At 40.6% G+C, this 25,155-nt stretch overlaps 1 protein-coding gene across 1 annotated transcript in view; it reads left to right on the top strand.

Moving 5' to 3' along the window:
- The window catches only part of lama4 (laminin, alpha 4), a 55,616-nt gene that overhangs the window by 14,383 nt on the left and 16,078 nt on the right, over positions 1-25,155 (top strand). Inside the window, exons 11-29 of the mRNA XM_039782072.1 lie at positions 43-154; positions 1,486-1,650; positions 2,480-2,673; positions 7,062-7,178; positions 7,789-7,937; positions 8,777-8,918; positions 10,083-10,176; positions 10,278-10,394; positions 12,600-12,785; positions 15,454-15,593; positions 16,425-16,589; positions 18,451-18,596; positions 19,486-19,648; positions 19,753-19,886; positions 20,768-20,939; positions 21,828-21,959; positions 22,039-22,181; positions 24,600-24,729; positions 24,979-25,116. Of these exons, the coding sequence (XP_039638006.1) occupies positions 43-154; positions 1,486-1,650; positions 2,480-2,673; positions 7,062-7,178; positions 7,789-7,937; positions 8,777-8,918; positions 10,083-10,176; positions 10,278-10,394; positions 12,600-12,785; positions 15,454-15,593; positions 16,425-16,589; positions 18,451-18,596; positions 19,486-19,648; positions 19,753-19,886; positions 20,768-20,939; positions 21,828-21,959; positions 22,039-22,181; positions 24,600-24,729; positions 24,979-25,116 (2,739 nt within the window). The remainder of the gene's footprint in view (positions 1-42; positions 155-1,485; positions 1,651-2,479; positions 2,674-7,061; positions 7,179-7,788; positions 7,938-8,776; positions 8,919-10,082; positions 10,177-10,277; positions 10,395-12,599; positions 12,786-15,453; positions 15,594-16,424; positions 16,590-18,450; positions 18,597-19,485; positions 19,649-19,752; positions 19,887-20,767; positions 20,940-21,827; positions 21,960-22,038; positions 22,182-24,599; positions 24,730-24,978; positions 25,117-25,155) is intronic.

Below are 25,155 nucleotides of genomic sequence, written 5' to 3'. Positions count from 1 at the left end.
TTGATGTGTCAGTGATTAGTTTTTGTGGTTTTTATTTTCCAGGAGAGTGTGGTGAAGACTCTGGGGAACAAGCTGGACAACGACACGCTGGAGACGGTCACTCTGGCTGAGCAGCTCAGCACAAACCTCACGGATCTCAACCTACGCATCGAAGGTACCGAACGGCTCTGGTCACTGCAGCTTGCCTCCTAAGGCCTCCTCTGTCCTATCAGGGACTACGTTTACATGCACATAATATTCAGCTTTTTGCCCTTATTTCGAAAAGGACAATATTCCAACTAAGATGTTTACATGGCTAATGAAGTAAATATTCCACTAATATTCCCGTTTACATGTAGCTGAACACAGCCTCCCTCTTTTATTCCTTCAACCAGCTTCTTGAAAAGGTTGCGTAGCGATGTGTGTGAATATCCAAAAACCTGTTGATATCCAAGTCTTTGATAATGTTTAAAAGTAGCTGTGAATTCTCCTTCTTATCGGGTCTTCAGCCTTGCAAACTGTTGGCTGGTTGGTTTGTGTACAGAAACCATAGCACAGAGCTGTCCATAAGCCATAAACAGGCAAGAGGCCAGAAACTGGGCGTAAACTGCGGTAAAAACCCAGATTGAGACGCATATTCTGAATGTGCTGTATACATGTCCAAAGAATGCCTCTAAAACCCAAATAATACCAGAATATCACAATTCAGTGATTCAAATTCAAATCATGCTATATTCGAAAAAAGGCCTTATTCTGAATATCCAACGGCAATATGCTGTTTACATGACCGGTATGAAATTCTGAATATGACAATATTCAGAATTGATTCCATATAGTGGAATATAGGGGTGCATGTAAACATACTCACTGTCTCACGTGTTTCCTGCAATCATAAAGTTGTATAGAGTTGGAGAGATTAAATATTACTTACTAGGAGTTGATTTTGCAGGCTGCATAGTCTTTTTCATGAATAACATTTTATTTTTTAATTTAACAAAATATTATTATACATTAACAACAACTGGAAACATGAACATACCCTCCCCTCCGTCATCACCACCCACCATGACATTAACTGCAATATTCAAGACCATAGAAAAGGATAATAACAAAATAGACAAACCATAAACCAAATAAACATATGTATAATGACAACACCAGTAGCCCATCATGCACGTCTCTCCCCAGCACAAAGCTTCTTAGGAGCCCTCCTGATCTTGAAAAATGACATATTTTTAAACGACGCCACATCTAGCCATCTCACAAGCCCCCTATTGAATTAACGGCACCCCTTCATTCCTCCATCCTCTTAAAAGAATCTGTCCGGCTATCATTAAACTAGTTTGATTCCAGCTTCTTATGTACATATCTATTCCGCTTAGGATTCATTTGCATACAGTCATTCTGAAACACACTAAATGTGCAGTATCTTAGTAGTGCTGCATTTTTTTAAACCATAAGTCTGACTTATGTAACTCATCTATGTGTGTTAATGTATGTGCACAGAGATGATCCATGACTGGGAGCTGTACAGTGTTCACCAGGACGTGGATCCCGAGGTGGCCAGGCGGAACACTGAGCGGGCCCAGGGAATGGTGGCCTGGATGAGGACACTGGACCTGTCCCCACGAGAGCCCATCGCCACGGACGAGTCGACTGAAGCCCATGACTGTGAGGAGATATCAGAGATGCTCGCAAGTCTCTGAGATAGAGGCCAAGTCAAGTCTCAAGTCTCTGAGCTAGAGTCCACATATTTTGCATTCAGCCTTTCTCTTGTTTGGGTCTTGTTGTTAGGGCTGGGAAATATAGAGAAAATCTAGAAGAAAAACTAAGTTGAAATGATATTGCCTGGTAAAAAATAAAAAATAAATGTATATAAGTTAATCATTTTAGTTTACCTTTTTTAGCTATAATATATCACTACTGACACCATGAATATCCGTCAACTCTTGTGACATTGAATCACAGAAATTGAACGGAGTTGACATGAGCTGGCGCTGTGCCGTAATTGCTTTACATCTGACACTTAGGTAGCGCAAAGGTTAACCATTAAACATCATGGCCATTCTCCAACAATGGATTATGTATGTATATGTAGCTACAAACTTCTGACAACATAACATACAAATAACTCAAACTTAACCTTTCTGAAACTAAACTTAAACTAGCAAACACACTCTGAAAACTAACTAAAACTACAATTAAATGAAATCCAAAAGTCAAAACTAAAATAAAATGAAAACTAATTGAAAATGCAAGACTATTATAACCATGATTCAAACACAGATATCTGTATCTAATGTCATAGCATCCAATACTTGTCAGAACCCCTTGTTATCTGTACATAATTGTCTTTTCATTAGAAAGTTTTCATGTATAAAGTTATCAAAGCACAATGCTCTCTATTGCTTTGGCCAGTGTGTCTACAGAACCAATTCATGAGCGACTCAAATGTGACGCTAATGATAAAGTAATGGCTCATGTGGCCCGTGTTTTTCAGTGCTGAGGCGTATCCGTCAGATGGAAAAGAAGTTGATGAGCACAGACGGCCGCCTGCCGCCTGTCAGGGAGATCCTGTCCCGCTTCTCCACCAAGCTGTCCGACGCCCAGGGCTCTCTCCAGCTAGCAGCCAGCACCGTCCAGCAGACGGAGGACAGGAACAGAGCCAGCATCCTCAAATTCCAGAGGAATGAGGTGATTTCCCATGAACCCTCGAGGCTCCTGCTGAGTGTCACTCCACTTTGCCCTCTCTACTCCTCCCTTCTCTTTCTGTGTTTGTCAGTATGGATGCATTAATAAAATTATGGTCTCGCATTGCCAGACCTTCCTCCACAGCGCTGCGGAGGAGGGTCTGGCTAGTTCACACACCATTCCTGGATGGGAGAAAAACGTGCTCTGGTTTATTGGCATTTCTTTAAACCAATCACCATCATCTTGGGCGGTGCTAAGCGCCGGATGGAGCCATGGTGCCTCCGCTGAAAAGCCTCGGGAAGGAACTTGTTTTGGTGGAACATGTGTACGTTCAAAAGTAGTTTTAGTCGTGTAACAGAAAACTCAGATTGGACAGATAGTCTAGCTAGCTGTCTGGATTTACCCTGCAGAGATCTGAGGAGCAGTTAACCATAGTCCTCACAAATCCACCGGAGGTTAGAACGCCAACACAAAGAAAGAGGAAGGTGACGGACATCCGGATGAAAAATGAGGGACATCCGGCGGAAATTCCGGTGGCACCGGAACAATCCCGGAAATGAAACGTCATTGAAATAGAGTAGTAAACTGTTAAAGAGCTCACAGCCCTTCCTCCCTGCTGTGAGGGAGTCTACTGGCATGGCGTTCCTTCTCATTCTTTGGCTGGCTTTATCTCCTTAAACAATGTTGAGTTTTGCTCAACCACACTGAGGTATCTGGCCTTTTCCTTGTAGGCATGCACTGCACTTATTGTGTATCCACTGCACATGCAGAAATTGAGAGAGAGAGAGAGATCTGGTTGTTGACACACGTCAGAGAAGTCTATTATTGGGGGTATTTAAGTGCTGAGAACAGAAACACAAAACCATCTGTGGGAGCTTTGCACTGTTACATTAGGAGGAGGCCCGCACAGGGGGAGCAGCAATGCTGCAACACAAAACATTTCCCCATGATAATATCCAGAGCCTACACACAGAAACATGACTTTATTTTCCCATGATACAGCCCACAGAATCATTACTGTACAGGGGAGATTCGTCCTATCCCAGATCCACGAGAGCAAACCAAAATCATTTAAACTGCTCAGCAAAACTTTATTCAGTATGATAGATGCAGTAGATATGAAGTGACGGTATATGCAGCTATATAGAATATACTCTCCTTTGTGCAAGAGGATTTGCCATATATCTACTATAACGTAGACACACTGTATTAGTAAGTGTCTTGCAATCTCCCTGGCAACAGAAGTAGCGCCCTAAAGGCCCAGCCACACCAGTATTTAACACGACTGTTTGTAGAAGAATTAATGTAATTCAGTGGAATCAGTGGAGTTCAACTTTGGTAAACTTTAAAATGCAAATCATCTTCTTAGTGCTGACCTCTGTGGAAATGGAGAAAGCTATTGTAGCATATTAACTGTATTGCATCTGCTTTTTTTTAAACTTAGAAATCTATCAGGCATGATGCTCACTGTGATGGATTACCTGCAGTATCTGAGGCAAGTTTCCAGCCTCTGAATGTTCATGCTGTAGTGAGTCGTAAAAACCATGTGCTGTCTGACAGGTAGACAGACACATAAAAAAACAAAAAAATTGAAAACATATGCTATGGGAAATGGTTGGCAGTCTCCCAGTCCTTGAGTTCATATGCTGTCTTTTAATGTGGTTTTAAAAGTAAAAAAAAAAAACATATGTGGTTGGCATTTGGATCCAGGAAGTTGCGATCCAGCCCTGGTCGCCATGCCCCGTTTGACATTATGGGTCTGCTGTCCAGCAGCGGAACAACTGCTGCTCAATGCTGTGTTTGTGTATTCTTTGGTTGCGCGTGTGTTATCAGGAGTGGGGATCTCCATGATCAGGGTCTCTGCTGTAAATCAATGCCATGAGTGGTGCACTAACCAAACACGGAGCCTCTCCTAATCCAGGGGCTCTTCCTCGCCTCAGCGCAGACCGGTCGACACCAGCTGCAGCCACGGTGTGTGGGTCACCCAGCCAATCAAATGGTCGCATCATTGTGCCATACCAAAGATCCTTTGTACTAAAGATAGCGCATTTCAAGCATCGCCAATGGTATGAAACGGTACACACTTCCTGTCTCCTAAAGAGGCGTGGCCTCGTTTGAGCGTGTAGTGAACGTCATGTGGATGAATGAAAAGTTATATTTGTTTAATTTATTAATACGTTCTTTTGCTAACGTTAGATATTTACACAGCTAAAAGACACATTTAGCATCATGGAGATTAGTTTTGTTAGGGCGTTCACCAACGTTAGCTGACGTTAGCTTCTCTGTGTTGCCAGAGAACCAGAGAACATCGGTCCTGAGACAGAAACAAAGTTCATTTTCTCCTGATCGCTCCGCCTGAAAATGCCATTTTGGTGTCAGAATGTTCTGGAGGTATGTGGCTTGTGAGCATTGGGTCCAATATCTACTTTGGTGACTATGTGGCGAAAGGATCGCTCATAATCTGTGTTCACGTTCACTCCTCCCATTGGAATCAATACACTCGGACCTGCTGCTAGTCTCCTAAAGAGGCATGGCCCACGTGACACAGATATAGGAAACTAGCTTGAGTTGGGGCGTCTCGGTTCTAAACCGCCTCTCAGTCATGCATGTCAAATTAAAGGGGTGTGGCTACTGTCACATACCTCCTATAAGAAGAGCTTATTAACCCTTTGAAGTCTAAAGGCATTTTCTCAATTTTTACATATCGTCTTAAACCTTTTTAGGCTATTTGCATATAAAATGATACCCATATGCTTCCTATCAAAATGTTCAGAACAAACTCAGCTTTCTGTGTAGTGCAACCCAAAGTTGTCCTAGAGCAATGTGTAAAGAGATTACTTTGGCCCTACAGCTGAAAAGTTGATCTTTGCATTTTGAAATTCCTCAAATCTTGTGAAAACAAACTTTTACTCATGTGTTGACAACTTGTTTTGGTGCTTGACCAAAGTCTTAGGTTCACAAAAGTAGTGGAGTATATGTCTAAATATAAATAAATGTCTAAAATGAAATTTTGTAATATCGCTTTTTGAGTAGGAGTGTTGTCTAAATCATCATTTGGACGTGCGGGCGTGTCCTATCTCCTCAGAGGGCTACACAGTATATTATTGGTATTATAAAAAGCCCTATTATTATAAAGAATGACAAAACTGCCTAGAAAAAAGTTTTCTGTTCTTGTTTTCAGGAGTCTACCCTTCAATGCACACACAGTCTGCCTGAAATTACTCTTCTGTAGAGTAGATCCATTTCTGCAGTTATTTTGGGCTTTATTGGATTGTTGACAGTACAGAAAGAGAGGCATAAGACATGCAACAACAGTCCCAGGCTGGAATCAACCCGGGGATGTTGCAGTTATAACCCCTTGGTCACCAGGACGCCCCAGTGTCACAGTTTCTTATCTGTCAATAGCAATATGGTATGAAAAACAGTAATACTAAGGTATCATATTACATTAAAAAAAAAAAATACAATACAAGCTAAAAAGCTAAAAAAGTAAAATACAAACTTAAAGGGGCTGTTCTCGACATTCAAAACATTAATATATAAGTAAACAACTATTGGCTGGGTGCCTGGGTAGCTCACCTGGTAGAGCGTGCACCCATATACAGAGATACAGTACATATACTGTGTCTTATACTTGACGCAGCAGCCACGGGTTCGACTCCATCCTGTGGCACTTTGCTTCATGTCTCTCTCTCTCTCTCTCTCTCTCTCTCTCTCTCTCTCTCCCATTTCATGTCTTCAGCTGTCCTATCAATACAGGCATAAAATGCCCAAAAAATAACTATTTGCTATGTTAATATAAAGAGGAAAAATATTTTAACTAATAGATTTCACCATGAAGCTTCCCCAGTTGATTACTTACAATTTTTCTGACATTTTTTTTATGTTTAAATATGCAAACAAGTCATTACCTAATGCTAACCTTTGGTTAATTTAGGAGATACCTACAAGCGCAAATAGACAACGTATAGTACAATAAATACCCAAATATATATTTTGTATGTGTTTTTTTTTCCATTAGTTTGAAAGAGACATATTATAGAAACAAAATAGCCCAAAAATCTAAAAATTGAAAAATGATGCATTTGCCTGTAGTGTCTCCCCTTAAATATAGTGTTTAATGGTGTCTTAATGGCCGAGGCCCAAGGACTCTAAACATGTTACTGCAATGTGAAGATCCCCCTTCTCATATCATATATATCTCTACTGTATCATAATTCTGAAGCTTGAATATTTTGTATTTTATTTTATTTCTTTTTTTAAATCCTCGAACACCACCTTTTCACCACAGCCTACAACCTCCCTTAGCTCTGTTTCCCCAGTAATGTGTTTTTTTGGGGGGTTTTGTGAAAGGCGCTATTATTATTATTATTATTTCATTGTGCCTCCAGGCAAAGCAGCAGAGGCTGACAGAGGACCACGCTGCTGTCAACGATACACTGGAAATCGCCAGAGGCTTCGTCTCCGAAGCAGAGAGGACTGTGGCTGAGGTGGATGCTATGGTGCAGGTGAGGCCTACATGTCTGTTAGGAGGACCCATGAGTATGATGATTGTATGATAGACTGTGATATGGGGCTCCTGTATATCAGTGATAGCATTGAATTTATTCATGAAATGGATTCCTGAGACGCAGCCTGTGTTCTATTCTAAAAGTGGGCAATTTGATTTGGAAGCAATTTGTGGATGGCCATAGATTGAATAAACTGTGTGCTCAAACAGCTCTCCCTTTTTAGTCGAGCAGCTCTCTATTGGGTTACTCTGTCGGGAATTACAAGCATCCTGAGGTAACAATGTTAGCGCTGTGTGTGTGTGTGTGTGTGTGTGTGTGTGTGTGTGTGTGTGTGTGTGTGTGTGTGTGTGTGTGTGTGTGTGTGTGTGTGTGTGTGTGTGTGTGTGTGTGTGTGTTCTCATACTCGGGCTGGACTTTGAGTAATCACAGGGTAAAAGGAATCAATTTCTGAGGATGTAACACAGAATTGCACCTTTACAGAGATGTTTGTGGATTCTGAGAATGGGGCACAATTGCAAAGCAGTAGAATGTCCTTGGAAATAGTAAATTATATAACTATGTGTTTTTGCGTGTGTTTGCCTGTGTATGCACGTGTACATCTGTACAGAACGTGAGCGGATACCATGCAGCGATCGATGGCGCCAGCCAAAAGCTGATGGAGAAGACTGAGCGTCTCTCGCTGGCTGACAGAGATCTGGTGCAGAGGGCAGACGAGCACGCTGACGAGCTGGACCGACTGGCCAACGAGTTGGAGGAGTGAGACACAATTCTGGATTCAATTTCTTAGTTACAAATAATCAGACCCATGAAAAGAGCAATTTCAATGTATAGTGTCAAATCACAACAGGAGTTATCTTAGGACACTTTACAGATAGAGTAGGTCTACACCACACTCTATAATTTCCAAAGATCCAACAATTTCCCACAAGCAAGCATTTGGAGCGACAGTGATGAGGAAAAACTTCCTTTTTACAGACAGAAACCTCAGACTGACCCAGGCTCTTGGTGGGCGGCATCTGCCGCTCCCGGTTTGGACACGGAGACACTGATACAGATATACAGAGACACAGACATACAGATATGGAGAAATGTGATTCATAATAATTATGGCAGTTGTAATGGTGAACTGTGGCAATTATAGTACCAATAAAGATAATAGAGCTATGACTAGAACTACTATTAAGAAAAGAATGCATTAGTCCATCTCAAGACTTCTCTACCTGGTCTGTGGCACTGACAAATATAAATCTGCGAAAAATGAAATGTACTTTTTGTTAACGGCTCACTAAAATTCAAATACAGCAGGGCACTGTAGTTTTTAGATAACTGTATATGAGTACTGTACATAGTGCATTTGTGGAGACTATTTTCAGCCGTGGATTAATAACTTTTTTTTGCATGATAATTCTCGTGGGTATCATTCATTTCATTCAGTCATTTGATCTAGCATTGTAAATATAGAAATATTGATTAGTGCAGCTTTAATTTAATATGGTTTCCAGGAGCATTGGGAATTTGTGATGCTGTTATATATATACGTACCATATAGAAACACTGAAATGAAACTGTAACGTCTATCATCCTGTCTTTACCAGGGACCTGAAGGAGAGCGACGCCAATGGCTTTGTGCAGAAAGCCATAAGTGCTGCCAACGTCTACAACAACATAGTGAAATACATCCACGATGCCAATATCACCTCGCTCACGACCCACAACTTATCCCAAAGAGCTGAAGATGTATGTCATATCACAGAAATACACAGCACACATCGCTGTAATACACGTGCCAAATCCGGCCCCTCGCAGATTTTAATCCAGCCTGCATATTCATTTAGGTTCACAATAAATTTTGGTCCAACTAGTTTTTGTTGCTTTTTCCGAAGTTTTTTGCATTTTTTTTCAACGTTTTTGGCATTCTGTTAGATGCTTTAGGCCAGGGGTGTCAAACTCAATGTCACTAAGGGCCACACTGGAAAGCGAGAATCACACCAAGGGCCAGACATGTATAGTTTGACATGCTTTTATTTCATCGAATAAGTAAAATATCTTTGACTCAATTATTGCATGCCTCATATAGTCTTCTCACTTACAGTTTGGTCCACATAAAGCCCTGAAAAAATTAGCAAAAAAGTTCCAAAGTCATCCTAGAATTTACCAAATCCAGCAAAAACGATGATTACATTTTCTAAGTAGGCTACCACACAGGTGACTCAGTGACAAGCTCTTTCACAGTCTGAATATGCAAACTCTCTGCTTCTTCTGGGGGGGGAATTTCTGAGTTTCAAAGTTGGCAAATTTGCCAAATTCTGCTTTGGGTGTCACGTAACTGCAAGTTGAAAAACAGTTTCCCATGTTTTTGGTTTTGGCGCACAACTAGGTGGGCCAAAATATATTGTGAACCTAGATTGATCAGCGGGCCGGATCAGAACGTGCCCGCGGGCCTTGAGTTTGACACATGTGCTTTAGGCGCTTTTTTGACGCTTCTTTGAATGTTTTTGCCACTTTTTGCAACGTTTTTGGTGCTTTTTCCAACATTATTGGCGCTTTTTTTAAGACAACATTGTCGCTTTTTCCTCCCTTTTTGTTGTTTTTTTCAAATTTTTTAGCAATTTTTTCAATGTTTTGGGCGCTTTTTTCTATGAAGGCTAAGTACCTTTATCCATCTATTTTAAGGCTTTATGAGGCCCAAACTGTAAGTTAGAAAGCTATATGAGCCATGCAATAATACAGTCAACATATTTGCCTTTTTCTGTTAAATAAAAGCATTTCAATAAACTATACATGTCTGGCCCTTGACGGGATTCTCATTTTCCAGTCTGGCCCTTAGTGAAATTGAGTTTGACACCCTTGCTGTAATACCTGTCAACATGCTGTAGCTTAGTTATGTGTTCTGTGTTTCAGGCCATCGCTGGGATCAATATGCAGCTCGGGTACCTGGTAACAAAGAGCGACAACGTTTTCAAGGAGTCGGTTTCATTACGTTCAGAACAAATTGGTATGGGGCTGTCACTGAATTAAATACCAGATACTTGTTTTAATTGCAACATGTGCACTGTCCAATGTCCCTTTGACATTTAATGTATCTCCCTGTGATAGAGGTTGAAGCTGAAGTGATTGACAAGCTGAAATACATCGAGGAGACCAAAGAGACCATGGACCAAAACCACAAAAAACTTGCAGAAATAGTGGAGGATATCAGTGGAATTCATCCAGGTAAGACAATACGTGGTTGTTTTGAAGTAACAGTCTGACATTTTGCTGTCAATTCAATTCAATTTTCAATTCAGTTGTATTTGTAGTGTCAAATCACAACAGGAGTTATCTCAGGACACGTTACAGATAGAGTAGGTCTAGACCACACTATAATTTACAAAGACCCAACAATTTCCCACGAGCGAGCGTTTGGTGCGACAGTGGCGAGGAAAGACTTCCTTTAAACAGGAAGAAACCACGGACAGACCCCGGCTCTTGGTGGGCAGCATCTGACGCTGCTGGACTGATACTGATTAGGACCGTTTGAACAAATTCCAAAAATCGAATATAATTCGAATAGTAAAAAAATCAATACTATTTGAATGTGATTTTTTTTATATAAATAGGTTGGCTAACGTTAGCTTAACACCCTCTTCTCATGTCACGTCTGATGAACAATTATTTACGGCAGTGAGAAACACAAGGCATTGTGAGCTAACGTTACATATCAAGTAACGTTAGTACAGGGGGGAGTGACAGGCTGAAAATCGGAAGAAGGATGGGAAATAGTTTTAACATGACTTTGAAATCGACATCCACCGAGCCAAAATACTTATGTTATCATTAGTTAGCTCGTTCTGGTTTCCTAATTGTGTCGCGAGTTATAGGAGCTTAGCTGGGAGCTTCATGGAGACAGCTAAAGTTAATGTTGGCTGCCCTACAGCTGTCAGAGTTAGCTTCCACTTCATAGATTACCTTCTAACAGCTGTATTCTCAGTAACATGACAATCTGCAAGAAACAGGTTGCTTATAAATTACTAATATAGTAGTGACAGCACCATTAGCATCGTGGCTAACACTATTGTTACTTTACTTTATGATAAAATCGTTTCGGCTGTGCTTTCTAACATGATGTCATTGTGCTAACCAAGCTAGCTACACTTGTTAGATAACGTTTCGTTACAGAGTTCTCTGTTGATTTGTGTTTGTTGCTGTGTGCTCGTGGTGGAATAATGTAAACAGAGAGCAGCGTGCCAGAAATGCAATGCGCCGTAGATGAACGTAGATCCCCTTTAAGGCCAGGCTGATGTTGGAAGTCCCTCTAGTGGACAGAACATGTAACAACAACCACATGCTTATAGTGGCATTGAAAGCCTGAAAAGTGTAGTACATATTAATAACAGGCTGCATTTTAGCATTAAATATTTGAATATTATTTGAATATTTAAAAAAAATAACAAATGAAATTTGAATGGTATTATAGAGGAAGACTGACAGCTCTATTACAGATATAGAGAAATATGTTTCATAATAATTATAGCAGTATGTATGATGAACAGTAGCAATTATAGTACTAATAAAGATAATAGAACTATGACTACAAATAATAGTAGTAGCAGTGCAGGGCGTAGCAGGGCGTTGAGCAGGACCACGGAAGCAGTCACAAGCATTTCTGGGACATGAATGCTCATGGATGGAAAGAAAGAGGAGCTCAGTGTGTCAAAGGAAGTCCCCCGGCAGTCTAAATCTATAGCAGCATAACTATTAGCTGGTCCAAGACAAACCTGAGCCAGCTCTATAAGGGTTGGTAGATGAAACTATGAAGAGAAGTAGAGAGAGGGAGGAAAGCGTCAGCAATTTAGAAAAGAATATCTTTATTGTCATGTTAACAGATACAACGAAATTAAGTGCAGGCCTTGTCAGTGCCAAACATCTATGAGGTAATATATGCCTAAATAAATACATAAATAAAAAATGCTACTACTGCAAAATTACTAAAAGCACATTCATACAGGCATCCATTTTTAAAAATTCCACTTAGCCCTATTGACATATAGATCAGTGGTGGAAACTATACCTTAGCAGCATTATTCAATGCACTTACGGCTGTTGGATAAAAGCTGTTTCGTAGTCTGTTTGTTCTCGATTTCATGGACCTGTATCTCCTGCCTGACGGCAGTAGTTCAAACAGTGTGTGACCGGGGTGTGATGAGTCCTGCAGGATGGTTTTGGCCTTTTTGAGGCAGTGGGAGCTCTCCCCTCAGCCAATGATTTTCTGTGCTGCCTTTATTTCCGTGTCAACAAGTGTAGTTCCTGTCGAACATTTCTTTTAATGTTTGAATTAAAGCGTAAGATATGCTATGTGCCAGTTTTTGTTCATTTAGATAAACTGACCATTTGAAGCATTGTGTTTCAATGACAGTCCCCCTCTGCATCCATTTACAGATAGAACACCACGTCGACTGGAGTTTACCCTGGAGGTGGCTGAGGGGACTCTCAACCGCTCAGCAGAGGTCCTTCAAACCATCACCCCCATCAGCAGCAAGGTGGAGGAGTGGGCCAACAACATGAGGAACAACGAATACTCCACAGCTGCTTATGAGCAGGCCATCCAGTCTGCCGGAGAAGCAGGTATCATAAGTGGTGCAATGTTCACAGCACATACATTCATATTTTTAAGGTCCTCAGTGGGAAATCACTATTTTTAATACCATTTCAATCAATCAATCAATCAGCATTTATTTATATAGCGATTTGCAGCAACCAGTGCTTTACATGAAGTAACAACAGTAAAACATAACATATACAGTACCAGTCAAAGGTTTAGACACGTTTTCTCATATACTTGTTTGGGTAAGTATGTCCAAACTTTTGACAGGTATTAAAGCTGCTGTAGGTAAGATTGTGAAGATCCAGGACTTTGCCAACAAATTTGAACATGGACAACTTCTCAGACCCTCCCCCCTTTCTGCTGCAGCCCAAACCGTCTCCTAAGCCCCTCCCACACAAGGGAGTTTGACAGAACTGCCGGCCGACAACATTTTCAATAACTAAACACTAACACAATGTTAACTTTACTCACCAACCGTAAAACGATGCTAACTAGCAGGCTAGCATTAGCCATTTCAGCATCATATCAGACCGACCACTGTGCTAACGTTACTATCATCCTCACCAACCTAGCTTTGTGGACTTTGACTACTAATAACCAAGTGAAAGATAAATCATTCATGGTAATTATGTTACCTGTCGAGAAGAAATGTGGCTACATCTGCATCGTTCTTCAGATCTTTAAAATCCCTGAATATCTGAATAGCCACTCCAATATTCACCCGAGTTTTGGGAAACCTTTCTGCAGCTCGTGCGCAGGGAGGGGGGAGGGGAGAACGCTCTTATATGCGTGTGCGTGCCTGAGCAGTGATTGACAGGCAGATAGACACCCCCTGTGGCCCTGATTGGAGAAAATCAACCGGGAGCGGTGGAATTTTGCCAATCGCACTACAGGCTGTAGGAGGTGCCAGAGGAGCTGTATTTTTTTATATTACATAATTCATGTAGTTCTACTGGATCATAGGGTCAGTTTCAGCAAATATGACAGAAAGTTAGTTTTATAAGACTTACCTACTGCATCTTTAAATCAGAAAAGAATAAAACATACAGTAAAATCAGAAAGGAATAAAACATACGGGGTTGCACTGGCCAGTTTTGATTATTGGGGAGGCTGTAAAAATCAATTCTAAAACACGCTGGAAGCTAATGGAGAGATGTAAAGAACACAGATAATGTAACCTGGAGGACCATATATATATATATATATATATATATATATATATATATATATATATATATATATATATATATATATATATATATATATATATATTAGGGCTGTCAATCGATTAAAAAAAATTAACTAATTAATCGCACAATTTGCTGTAGTTAATTGCGATTAATCGCATTTTTAAATTGAGACTGAAGCTTGTAGTAATGGATATTTAAATGCTAAATCACTTAACTTTGCAAATATGAAGAAAAAAACAAACAAGGAAATGTTCTGCTAAGTTCAGAATGTTTAATATTTTTCAGAACAACAGCAGCAACAATTTGGCTTATTTAGTCCTGCTGAAGGCTGCTGAAACGGCTAGAAACTGTCCGACTTGAGAGCAGATTTTTGTCACCACCCCCAATATTAGCCACATACCTAATATATCATATTCTGAATAATATATATATATATATATATATATATATATATATATATATATATATATATATATATATATATATTATATATATATATATATAGAGAGAGAGAGAGAGAGAGAGAGAGAGAGAGAGAGAGAATATAAATTACAATCTAGGCAGTACTTAATATCAGAAATATTATAATATACATAGTGTTTAATCTGAATGACTAAGCAAAGCACATATATCTAAACACAGAAATGCACATCAATATCAATATCAATGTTACACATTAAACCAGTAAGCCAAAACCACAAAGGTGTATGTTGGCCTAAAGTGAAAACATTGAGTGTAGTTTTAGATAGCGACGCTGTGCACAGCAATCCATTACCAATGTAAAGCGATTGACTACATTTCCCTTCCAGCACCGCACCAGGAAGTAGCTTGTGTGACAGTGAGACGCACCAATTTCAAACATTTACTGGAATATAGTCACGGATACCATCGAGTGACAGCGTTAAACATCAGACAGCAAATAAGGTTTTATCAGCGTGACCAACGTAACAGTTATCAAGCAAACAAATCGCGCACGTACATATCGGCAGCACAGCACGGCGCATGTAGCGAAACAAAGCAGACTTACGGTGGCGCATCTCTCCTGACGAGACAACATGTCGGAACTAGTACTCGGTCCCGTTTATAGCCCGTGCTCATTCATTTCTGGATTCTAACACATCATCTTTTTTCTCTTTTGGGATCTTACTGGTCCATGTTTCAACTCTTGACTGGCCCGTAGGCCTACTTCAATCAGGTAAATCCCTCCTAGAGTAGCGCCGCCTGCTCTTATGGAGACGTATTACGTTTCTCAGCCGCCACATGAAGTAAACAAACACAGCTGCGTTAATTTCGTTAATTTTTTTTAACGAGTTAAATATTAAAATTTAACGCAAAAATTAACGCGTTAATTTTGACAGCCCTATATATATATATATATATATATATATATATATATATATATATATATATATATATATATATATATATATAACAGAACAACTGATGTTCACTTTCACGTTTAATTCTAGTTTTCGTCTCATTCTATGTACTTTTTTAGTGGACAACCTGAATGTTCTCGTTCCTAAGCTGCTGGACAAGCTGAAGGTGGTCGAGCAGAAGAAGCCCGTCAACAACGTGACCACCAACATCATGAGGATCAGAGAGCTTATAGCCCAAGCCAGGAGTGTGGCCAAGAAAGTTAGTTGCTTACAATATGGATGACTAAGGACAGTTAGTTTTAGAACTGTCCCATTTACTTACCACACACAGACCAGATTGCACAAAACTCCTCATAGCTTATTTACGGAAATTTTCAATATTTTTAAATGTAGCAACTTAACAAATTACTTTTAGGAAGCCTTCAACTTTGCATTTCCGAAGCTTTTTTTACTGTACATATTGCACTGACAGATATCTGTTCGTCTCTAGTCTAAAGTGTGGAGCTGCTCCATAGACAATTAATTGTTTTCTTTTTTCTATTGAAACCGAAAATATACTTCCACACTATACTCAACTAGAGTTGTTAATGTTTACTAGTGTTTTTTGACTGTCTTAGACCATAGCATGTATGAATTTTGAAAATTAGTGTAGTTTCACTTTAAGAGCACTGAAGCCCCCCTGCCCCCCATACAAGTAACGTTAGCCTGAAATACATCTAATCCTCTTCTTTCTGGATATTATATTTGTGACATTAGCATGTGTGAACTTCCTTCTGTTTACTGCCAGACACTATACTTATAATAACTCTCCGCCTCTTTGCATTTCTTTCTTTAAAATATAACAAGAAAAACAATGTGATGAATTTCCCATCTAAAGCCATCGTTCTGCTGCTGTCACCAAGTACACATGCAGACTTATGACCACAGCATGGATCTTAGTGTCTGATAAATGTCCTTCATTAATATCCGAGGACTCGGACCAAATAGTAATAAGATGCTAAAAGCTAACAGGGAGGCTTATTTGCATATATTTCTGTGCCATAAATTTGAAATGTATGGCTCAGTCTTTCTGGTTTGTTTTCTGCCCCAGGTCCAAGTGTCCATGAAGTTCAACGGTCAGTCCTCAGTGGAGGTTCATCCTCCCAGCAACCTGGAAGATCTGAAGACAGTGACGTCCATCAGCTTGTTCATGAGAGTGGACCCTGACAAGGATCCCATAGAGGACCGTTTCATCCTATACCTGGGAGACAGAAATGTGAGCAAACCATGGAAAACATATGCGGTTGCTTTGCCAGTAATCAGTTACTATAAAGCATGGTATGCTAAGTGGATACAGATGGGAGCCATTACACCAAGTAAAAGCACTTGTGGGAAACAACTAGGCATATACATTTCACACCTCTCAAGAACTGTACAACCTGGCCGTTCTTTGCTGTTGTATGTGCGGAATAGCTGCTAGTTAGAAAGGAGATTTCATGGTGGGTATGCGGCCCACATCTACTGCTGAAACTTCACAAGCTTGCACCCAGGGGCCTGGGGCAAAGATGAAAGGCAGGGAGTAGCTTGTGGACATGAATAGTTTGTTGTGATCACGGAGGCAGGAACAACAGGCTTTGAAAGTGCATAGTTGCCCCTTTTCAAAAGGTCTCCGAGAGACGCTGTGACAATAGTGCATGTGTGTGTGCCTTCAAAGTTAGAGTTCATTAACATAAATACCGTTAGCCCGCGCCCAGCACAGTGCAGCTACCCAATGTGAGGCCTCTCTGTTCCCTTTAATGACACGTTAGTGATTTCGCTGCCACTGTAAACTATGCAGTGGTGTTTTCAGTGTGAAATAATAGCCTCAGCATGAGCTCTGGAGCTAGTCTCAAATGAAGGATGTTTATGTATTTCAAACCACTATATTTTAAGGTTAAATAACATGAAATATTATTTTGGCTGAGTTCCAATTCACATACTTCTTTTTTTTTTTTACTTCTAGTATGTTTTGCAGCTGCCCTTACAAAGTACTTACGTTTGTATGAAGTATGCATGTAATTGGGACATACTACTTTTTCTTGCCATTGCGCCTTAAAATTTGACCCTCTTGCCGATATATGCTGCGCAAAGGATTGTGGGTCAGAATAGCCAGAAATACAGCAAAATCCATCTGGTTCAGTAGGACATTCTGCTATTTACTGGGTAGGGATGTCCCAATTCTGAACGTGAGTTTCGGTTCAGAGCTGATATGGGCATTTTTTAACTGATCAGGGATCGGCATTCACCTTGATTAACTTATTCTGATCATTTACATCAGCTTGTAATGATCGCCGCCTTTAATCACACACGCCTGGCTGCGCCACAGACACACCATCAGACTGCCTTGATGCCGGCACTTTCAAACCAAGTGTCTGTCCTGAGAGTGTCTCGTAGCTTGCCAGTCCTTGGTAACAAGTACAAAAGTCTTAGTCACAGAAGCGGATTACTCCAATTCTCCACGCTTCTTAACCACGCTTACAGGCTGTTATTCCCTGGAGACGCAGTTGAACACAGAAAATCAAAGATTGACTATCAAGCGCAAGAGGCTGAACTTGAACTTTCTTTTTTGGTTGGGGGTTTGCTGGGATCCTAAACAGAACTATTTTGGTGATGAGATAAAGGACTCATTCGCTGCACTAAGTTAAATGTACTGTATTAATCCTTATGTTGAAAAAAAAAAATGTTGAAAAGAGACAACAAAAAATCTTAATTTTCAATTTTTACATGGGAGGACAAAACAAGGGTTAAGCTTAGGACGTATTTTGGTTACTTTGTTTAATTAATTGTTTTTGTAAACAAAAGAACGGTGTGCAGCTCTATTATCTGAGCAAATATAAGTATCGGATCGGGACTCGGTATCGGCAGATTTTCAATATTAAAAAAACTGGATCGGGATCGGGGACCAAAAAAGCTGATTAGGACAAACCCTAGTATTGGGACATATTAAATATATTTTTGGCATAGTAAAGAGTATGGTAGTATGGGTATTGGAACGCAGGGCATGTCCCTGTTTCGAAAATGATTCCACAGTGGTACTCGGGGCCGTGATGGGAAAATGAACACTGACCATGAGGTTGTTCTGCTGTTTTTTCTCACAGGGTAGGAAGGATTACATGGGACTGGCTATCAAGAATGACAACCTGGTGTACGTGTACAACCTCGGGGGGGAAGATGTTGAGATCCCATTAGGTTCCAAGCCTGTCAGCCAATGGCCCGCAGTCTTCAACTACATCAGAGTAGAGAGGTAATATCTGTTCATGAACTTTATACATGAATGACTTTTTAAAGTAAAGCCTACCAGACACTAGAAGACTCTGAACAGACTCTGAACAGACTGCGGTCTGACACCGTCTCACAATACCACTAATGTTAAAGACTTTCATAATATGTAAAGACTGGGGTTCTTGCAGGGTCATAGATTGCAAGATTACATGAAAAAAGATTTGTTTTGAAAAAATTAACCAAGCTAGCTAGCTACTGCTAGCGTTAGCTGGTAATTTAAGGTAAAGTTTGCAGATTTTCTGTTCTGCCGTACATGCAGATGAATGTCTCCAGTACCCGGAGGTCTGAGTTTATCTGCTGGTAAAACTCCCGTTAGATGACACGCTTCAGAAGGGTTGAAAATCTGTAAATTTCCCTCTTTAGTGTGTAGCTTAACGCGGCGCCATAGCAACCATAAACAACACTGGCTCCAGCTGTTTGCTGCTTCCTGTTTGGTGCTGGAGGGAGCGCACTCATTGGTTGTTGACAACGTTCACATGATTTAACTTCACTACCAAGACTTAAAACTTACAATAACATCAAACATGTTGGATTTTGTTGTAACGTCAAGACGGGAAAAGACTAACTCTGGCTGAGTTTTATGACCACCTTACACCAAACGATTGAGACGACCGGAGCGCGCCCCAACTCTAGCAAGACTCTCAGGATTTCATTCCAATATCGGAAAATAGTCTGCGACAGTGGAATAGCTTGAAAAGTCGTTTGGTGTAAGGTCGGCCTAACTATGAACTATGAATTTGAAATTTCAATACTGCAATCAACTAAAATAAAGGGGTTAAATAAAAGGGACGCTCTGGAGTGTCAGCCAGATCGTTTGATTACCCATGCTCCTTTGTGCTCTTTGCTTGCAGGTTGGGCAGACATGGAAAAGTCTTCCTGACCATCCCCAGCCAGAGCTCCACAGACGAGCAGAAGTTCATCCAGAAAGGCGAAGCTCCAGGCACCGACTTGCTGTTTGACATCGACCCCAAAGATATAGTGTTCTTTGTTGGCGGCGTCCCAGCAGATGTCAGGGTAATGCCTTTTACCTACACACAGTCCTTGACACAAGTAAATCCATATCTAATCATCAGTTTTTCCTAAATGATGGCATGTGTTTGTCTTTGTAAATGTACTAGCTTCCACCTCCGCTGAGTCTAGCACCTTTTGTGGGCTGCATCGAGTTGGGTTCACTGAACAACGACGTGATCAGTCTATACAATTTCAAAGAGACTCACAAAATGGATGTCATCACGTCAACACCGTGCTCCAGGTACAGAACACTATGCATGAGTAAATTAACCTTTTATAGGGCCCCCTCTCCCCACCAATCACTCACTGGCATTATGTTTTTGCACTGCCATAGGCGTAGATTTCAAGGGGGATGCAGGGGATATGTCCCCCACTCCCAGTATTTAGCAGATGTAGAATTGTCCCCCTCAAAAATTTAAATAAAATAGAAGACAACCCACTCTTCAAAAGAGGTAAAAAATAACTGAAAACAAGAACCGTGTCTACTTTGCTACATCAGGGGGTTAAGGAACACAACAGGAGCGTGAAAAACAAATCTGACCTTGTTCAGGTCCTATCCTCTGACCAATCAGCTATCCTAACCTTAACCACTCAAGGTCAAATGCCTAACCCCAACCAATCGACCACTATGGCCACGCCTATGGGTCTTGGCGTGGCCATAGTGGGATTCGTAATTTTGCAGGCAGGAAGGCAGACAAGGACCAGGAAGTGAACAGAACTGAAATGAGACAAGACGGTGAGAATCAAAATAAAACAGGAAGTGGAAAACATAAAAGGAACTCAAAACAAACACAGGAGCGGGACCGGACAGTGCTTCACGATAAGCTAATCGCATTCGTTCAAATCGCGATTTCGATTTGAAAACAATTATTTGTTCATCCCTAATTAATACTATACTGTAGTGGTGCAAATTCCCTTACAAATGAGCTACCAATCAAGACTTCTTGGGGTCCCTGGGGGTCATGGCGCCCGTAGGAGTTGCCCATTTTTCCCATTTGGTTCCTAGCCTTCTAATTTCTTGTGTTGACTTATAAAGCATGTATCTGAACCAGATGTGACCTTCATTCTTAATCTATAGACTGTTTAAAATGTATCAAATGACATTTCTCCCGCTATTCTCAGGTACAAGTTGGCATTTTCCCAGAGCCGTATTGCTAGCTACCTGTTTGATGGAACGGGCTACGCACTCATCAACAATATCGAGAGGAGGGGCAAATTTGGTGTTGTCACCAGATTTGATATTTCAGTGCGAACTGTCGCAAACAATGGTGTCCTTTTCCTCATGGTCAATGAGGTAAGTCTGACGACTTTATCTTTAAACTCACATTAAAGACCTAAATACCTTTTTTCAAAGTTTTCTTTAGTTTTCTTTAACGTAAACAAACCCATAAAAAGATTTTTTTAAATATTAAGTGTCCACTTCAAGGTATAATGAATGGAAAAGATGGTATGTGATGTGTGTATGGGGTGTGTGTATGGAACAAATGTAAACCTAAGAGGCTGAGCACCACCAGTGGCAATCTGGACCATTTCAAATAGAGGGGCCAGGCTGGGGCCCCATGCGATTTTAGGGGTACCAAATGCGGTAGAAAAATGAATAAATAGTTAAATACATAAGTAATGCATTGTGTAATGCTGTGCATTCTAAGGTGCAAAAGATCAGAAAGTCATTAAAACCATAATTAAAAAGAGTTACATACCACCAACCCTTAACAATTCTTAAAAAACCAAACACAATTAAATGTCGGGTTAAAATGCGTAGTAACTGCTGTTACTGAGATTGCTACGGGTATAATATTACTGACATTTTATTAGTAATGCGTTATATTACTGCGTTAAAGCAAAAAGGATACACTGTACAGAACACTTTACAGTAATTGTGTTATTTTTGTAACAGTTAGAGGAGCAGAGGGGGCCACCCCTGGCCACCCTTTCCCCCCCACTAGACCCGCCAATGTACCCCACTGAGAAATAAAACCCATAAAACCCTTTTCACACTGAAATATAAGCATAAGTATAACTTCTCAACAAAATAATATTTACCACCACATATACAGTACCTCTCATGTTAATATCACATTTCCTTTTTTTTTGACACAATAAAAATTATGAAGCATATTTAAGTTTTTGTAGCTGAAATGTCACAGGCAAACCCTAATCTATTTTAACTTCTTTGTTTCAGGACAAATTCTTCCTTTTAGAGATAAAGAATGGCTTCCTGCGCCTAATGTACGACTTTGGCTTCAGCAAAGGGCCAGAACTTTTGGAGAATAACTTACCCAAGCTGCAAATAAATGATGCACGATACCATGAGGTAGATTCCCTCTTCTCCAGTTACAACTTGAACCTCACCAATGAGTCACGTGTTGCTGTAACTGTCCTGTTCTGCACAGGTGTCAGTGATCTACCATCAGTCAAAGAAGGTTATCCTACTGGTGGACAAGAGCCATGTCAAATCTATGGAGAATCCAAAAACCACGCTTCCTTTCTCAGATATCTACATAGGTGGAGCTCCCTCCAGCATTCTCAAATCCAGGTAAGTTAAATACATTTTCACCCTTGTGTCGTCTTCCTGTCAACCTTGCAACTTTTAGTTTTTTGGGGTCAAAATTTAAAATTCAAAAAAAAATTCCAAAATTTCTGTAAATTTTTTGCCGTTTTTGTAGATTTTTTCTGTCAAAAACATCAACGTTCTTTTATCTTATTTTTTCAAATTTTATAAAATTGAATAAAACTGATCCTTTATTTTACTTACGAAAAGCGTTGTATAGAACCATCCACGTTATTTTTTTTTTGACAATTTGGTTGCAAGAAACCCACAGATTTGATATAGGAACTGGCAGCTGAGAGCGACATATTTCATTTTTGCAAGAGTCCAACTTCTCTGGAGGAGACAGCTGCTCACTGCTGTTGAAGCTGCAGTCATAGATTTCTCTCCCACTGTATCACCTTATTAAATTGCTTTAACTTTAACGTTTATGTAAACAGTTGTCATTCAAACATCTGTCACGTCTAGGGAATAGCAGGCTTGGACCCAAAAGTGCAGAGTGTGGAGGCGAGGAGGCAGTAAAAATGTTTAGAGGTTTTATTAACATAAAAAAGGATTACAACAGAAGGTGTCCTGAGGCAGACAGGCTGGCAAAAGGAGTCCGACGCAAAATCCAAAAACTACTTAGAAAACCACAAAGACACAGAGAATGACACTGGGAGGAACGGCGATGAACCGACAAGAGGCAAAGAAAGCACAGAGACTAAATACATAAGGTAACGAGGGAAGTAACGAGGGACAGGTGACATGAGGGCTGATGACCAAGTGGAACACACCAGGGCAGGGCAGACAATCACAGAAGGGGGAAATACACAAGGCAGGAAGTAAGACAAGACATGACACAGGAGAAACAGACCCTACAAAGTAAAAACAGGAAACTGAAGCATGAAGCGTTAAAACACAACAGAGAACACATGAGGCTGTAAACAACAAGGAAACAAGGAATGAATTAACACAACAGGAAAAAGACTACAACTGAAAACCACAACCATGGCAAAGATTGCTGTTCCCATTGTAAGAGGGACAGTGCACAAAAATCATTAATAGATGTCTTGTGCCAGGTTGTAGCAAATTGCTAATTAAACGGTAGTTACCCTTTAAAGGTCCCATGACATGGTGCTCTTTGGATGCTTTTATATAGCCCTTAGTGGTCCCCTAATACTGTATCTGAAGTCTCTTTTATATAGACCTTAGTGGTCCCCTAATACTGTATCTGAAGTCTCTTTTATATAGCCCTTAGTGGTCCCCTAATACTGTATCTGAAGTCTCTTTTATATAGACCTTAGTGGTCCCCTAATACTGTATCTGAAGTCTCTTTTATATAGACCTTAGTGGTCCCCTAATACTGTATCTGAAGTCTCTTTTATATAGACCTTAGTGGTCCCCTAATACTGTATCTGAAGTCTCTTTTATATAGACCTTAGTGGTCCCCTAATACTGTATCTGAAGTCTCTTTTATATAGACCTTAGTGGTCCCCTAATACTGTATCTGAAGTCTCTTTTATATAGACCTTAGTGGTCCCCTAATACTGTATCTGAAGTCTCTTTCCCGAAATTCAGCCTTGGTGCAGAACTACAGCCACTAGAGCCAGTCCTACAATGAGCTTTCCTTAGGATGTGCCATTTCTGTGTCTGAAGCTATTGAGGAGGAGAGTGGGAGGGGCAAGGTGGATGGTGGGGGTGTGGCCTTGACCAACTGCCACTTTTCTCGTTTGAAAGCCATGATGTCTCTCTCTCATGGGTTGGCCAAATTCTCTGGGCGGGCAAAGCAGAGAAAGGGGAGGTAACCTTGCTTGTTATGACCTCATAACAAGCAGATTCCAAAATGTCTCATCTGAGCTTTCATTTTCTCAAAGGCAGAACAGGATACCCAGGGCTCGGTTTACACCTATCACCATTTCTAGCCACTGGGGGACCATAGACAGGCTGGGGGAACTCATATTAATGTTAAAATAACTCATAAAGTGAAATTTTCATGCCATGGGACCTTTAAGTATAAGTACGTAAATATCATCAGGAATGGATTTCAGGGTTTTCCCCAAAAAAAGTTGTTTAGTCTTGTGGAAAGTGTCTTCTTTTTTTTTCGACTAGGGCCCAGCTGGGGCCAGTCACAGACTGAGAATTTAAAAGAGCTATAAGACAGATTCCATAGGGCCCTACATTGAGTCAGTGCTAAAAACTAACTGGAGATTTGAAAATATGACTATGTCTAAGTTTCCAACCGTTTTAAAAACATCTTAAAATATATTATAAAATAATTCCCAGTGGCTTAGGGCCTGGTAGGGGGGCAACTTAGGCCCAGTGGGCCACCATTCTAGCAATACACTGGGGGAAAACTATCTATTCCTTGTCTAGTGCAGCTTAGAATTTCACTATAAGATGGTGACAGTATGTGTATCACCACAGGCCTGAGCTGTCTGCTGTCGTCAGTCTGAAAGGCTGTGTGAAAGGTTTCCAGTTCCAGAAAAAAGACTTCAATCTGCTGGAGGAGCCTGGCACCATCGGCATCAGCAGCGGCTGCCCTGAGGAGTCCTTTGTGAGTGCTCCCTCCAACAGTTCACACACTCTCAGTGATAATGCACTGCGTAGGTCCCTCTGGAAATCAATACCAAATGTGTCTCACAATCAGTAAAACACACATCTAAACATGCTCTTTCAGTCTAAATTGAGAGACAATAACTGGCTGTTCTAGTTCAACAGCTTTCACATGAGTCAACTGATATTCCCACTGGGGGATTACTGTACTGTAAGCTGATGGAAGTGAGATGTGTTTGTATTGTGACAGATGTCCCGTAAAGCCTATTTCACCGGAGAGAGCTACCTGGGATCCACAGCAAAGATTTCACCCTTCGACAACTTTGAGGGAGGACTCAACTTCAGAACGCTGCAGCCCGGCGGACTCCTGTTCTATCTGAGTGACGGGGTATGCCCTATTTTATTTTTTTTTTAAGATACATTTAAA

Source organism: Perca fluviatilis, chromosome 18, assembly GCF_010015445.1.
Source record: "Perca fluviatilis chromosome 18, GENO_Pfluv_1.0, whole genome shotgun sequence".
NCBI classification, from domain to species: Eukaryota; Metazoa; Chordata; class Actinopteri; order Perciformes; family Percidae; genus Perca; species Perca fluviatilis.
The sequence above is the reverse complement of the archived record's forward strand: the minus strand, read 5'-3'. Positions and strand labels throughout refer to the sequence as shown.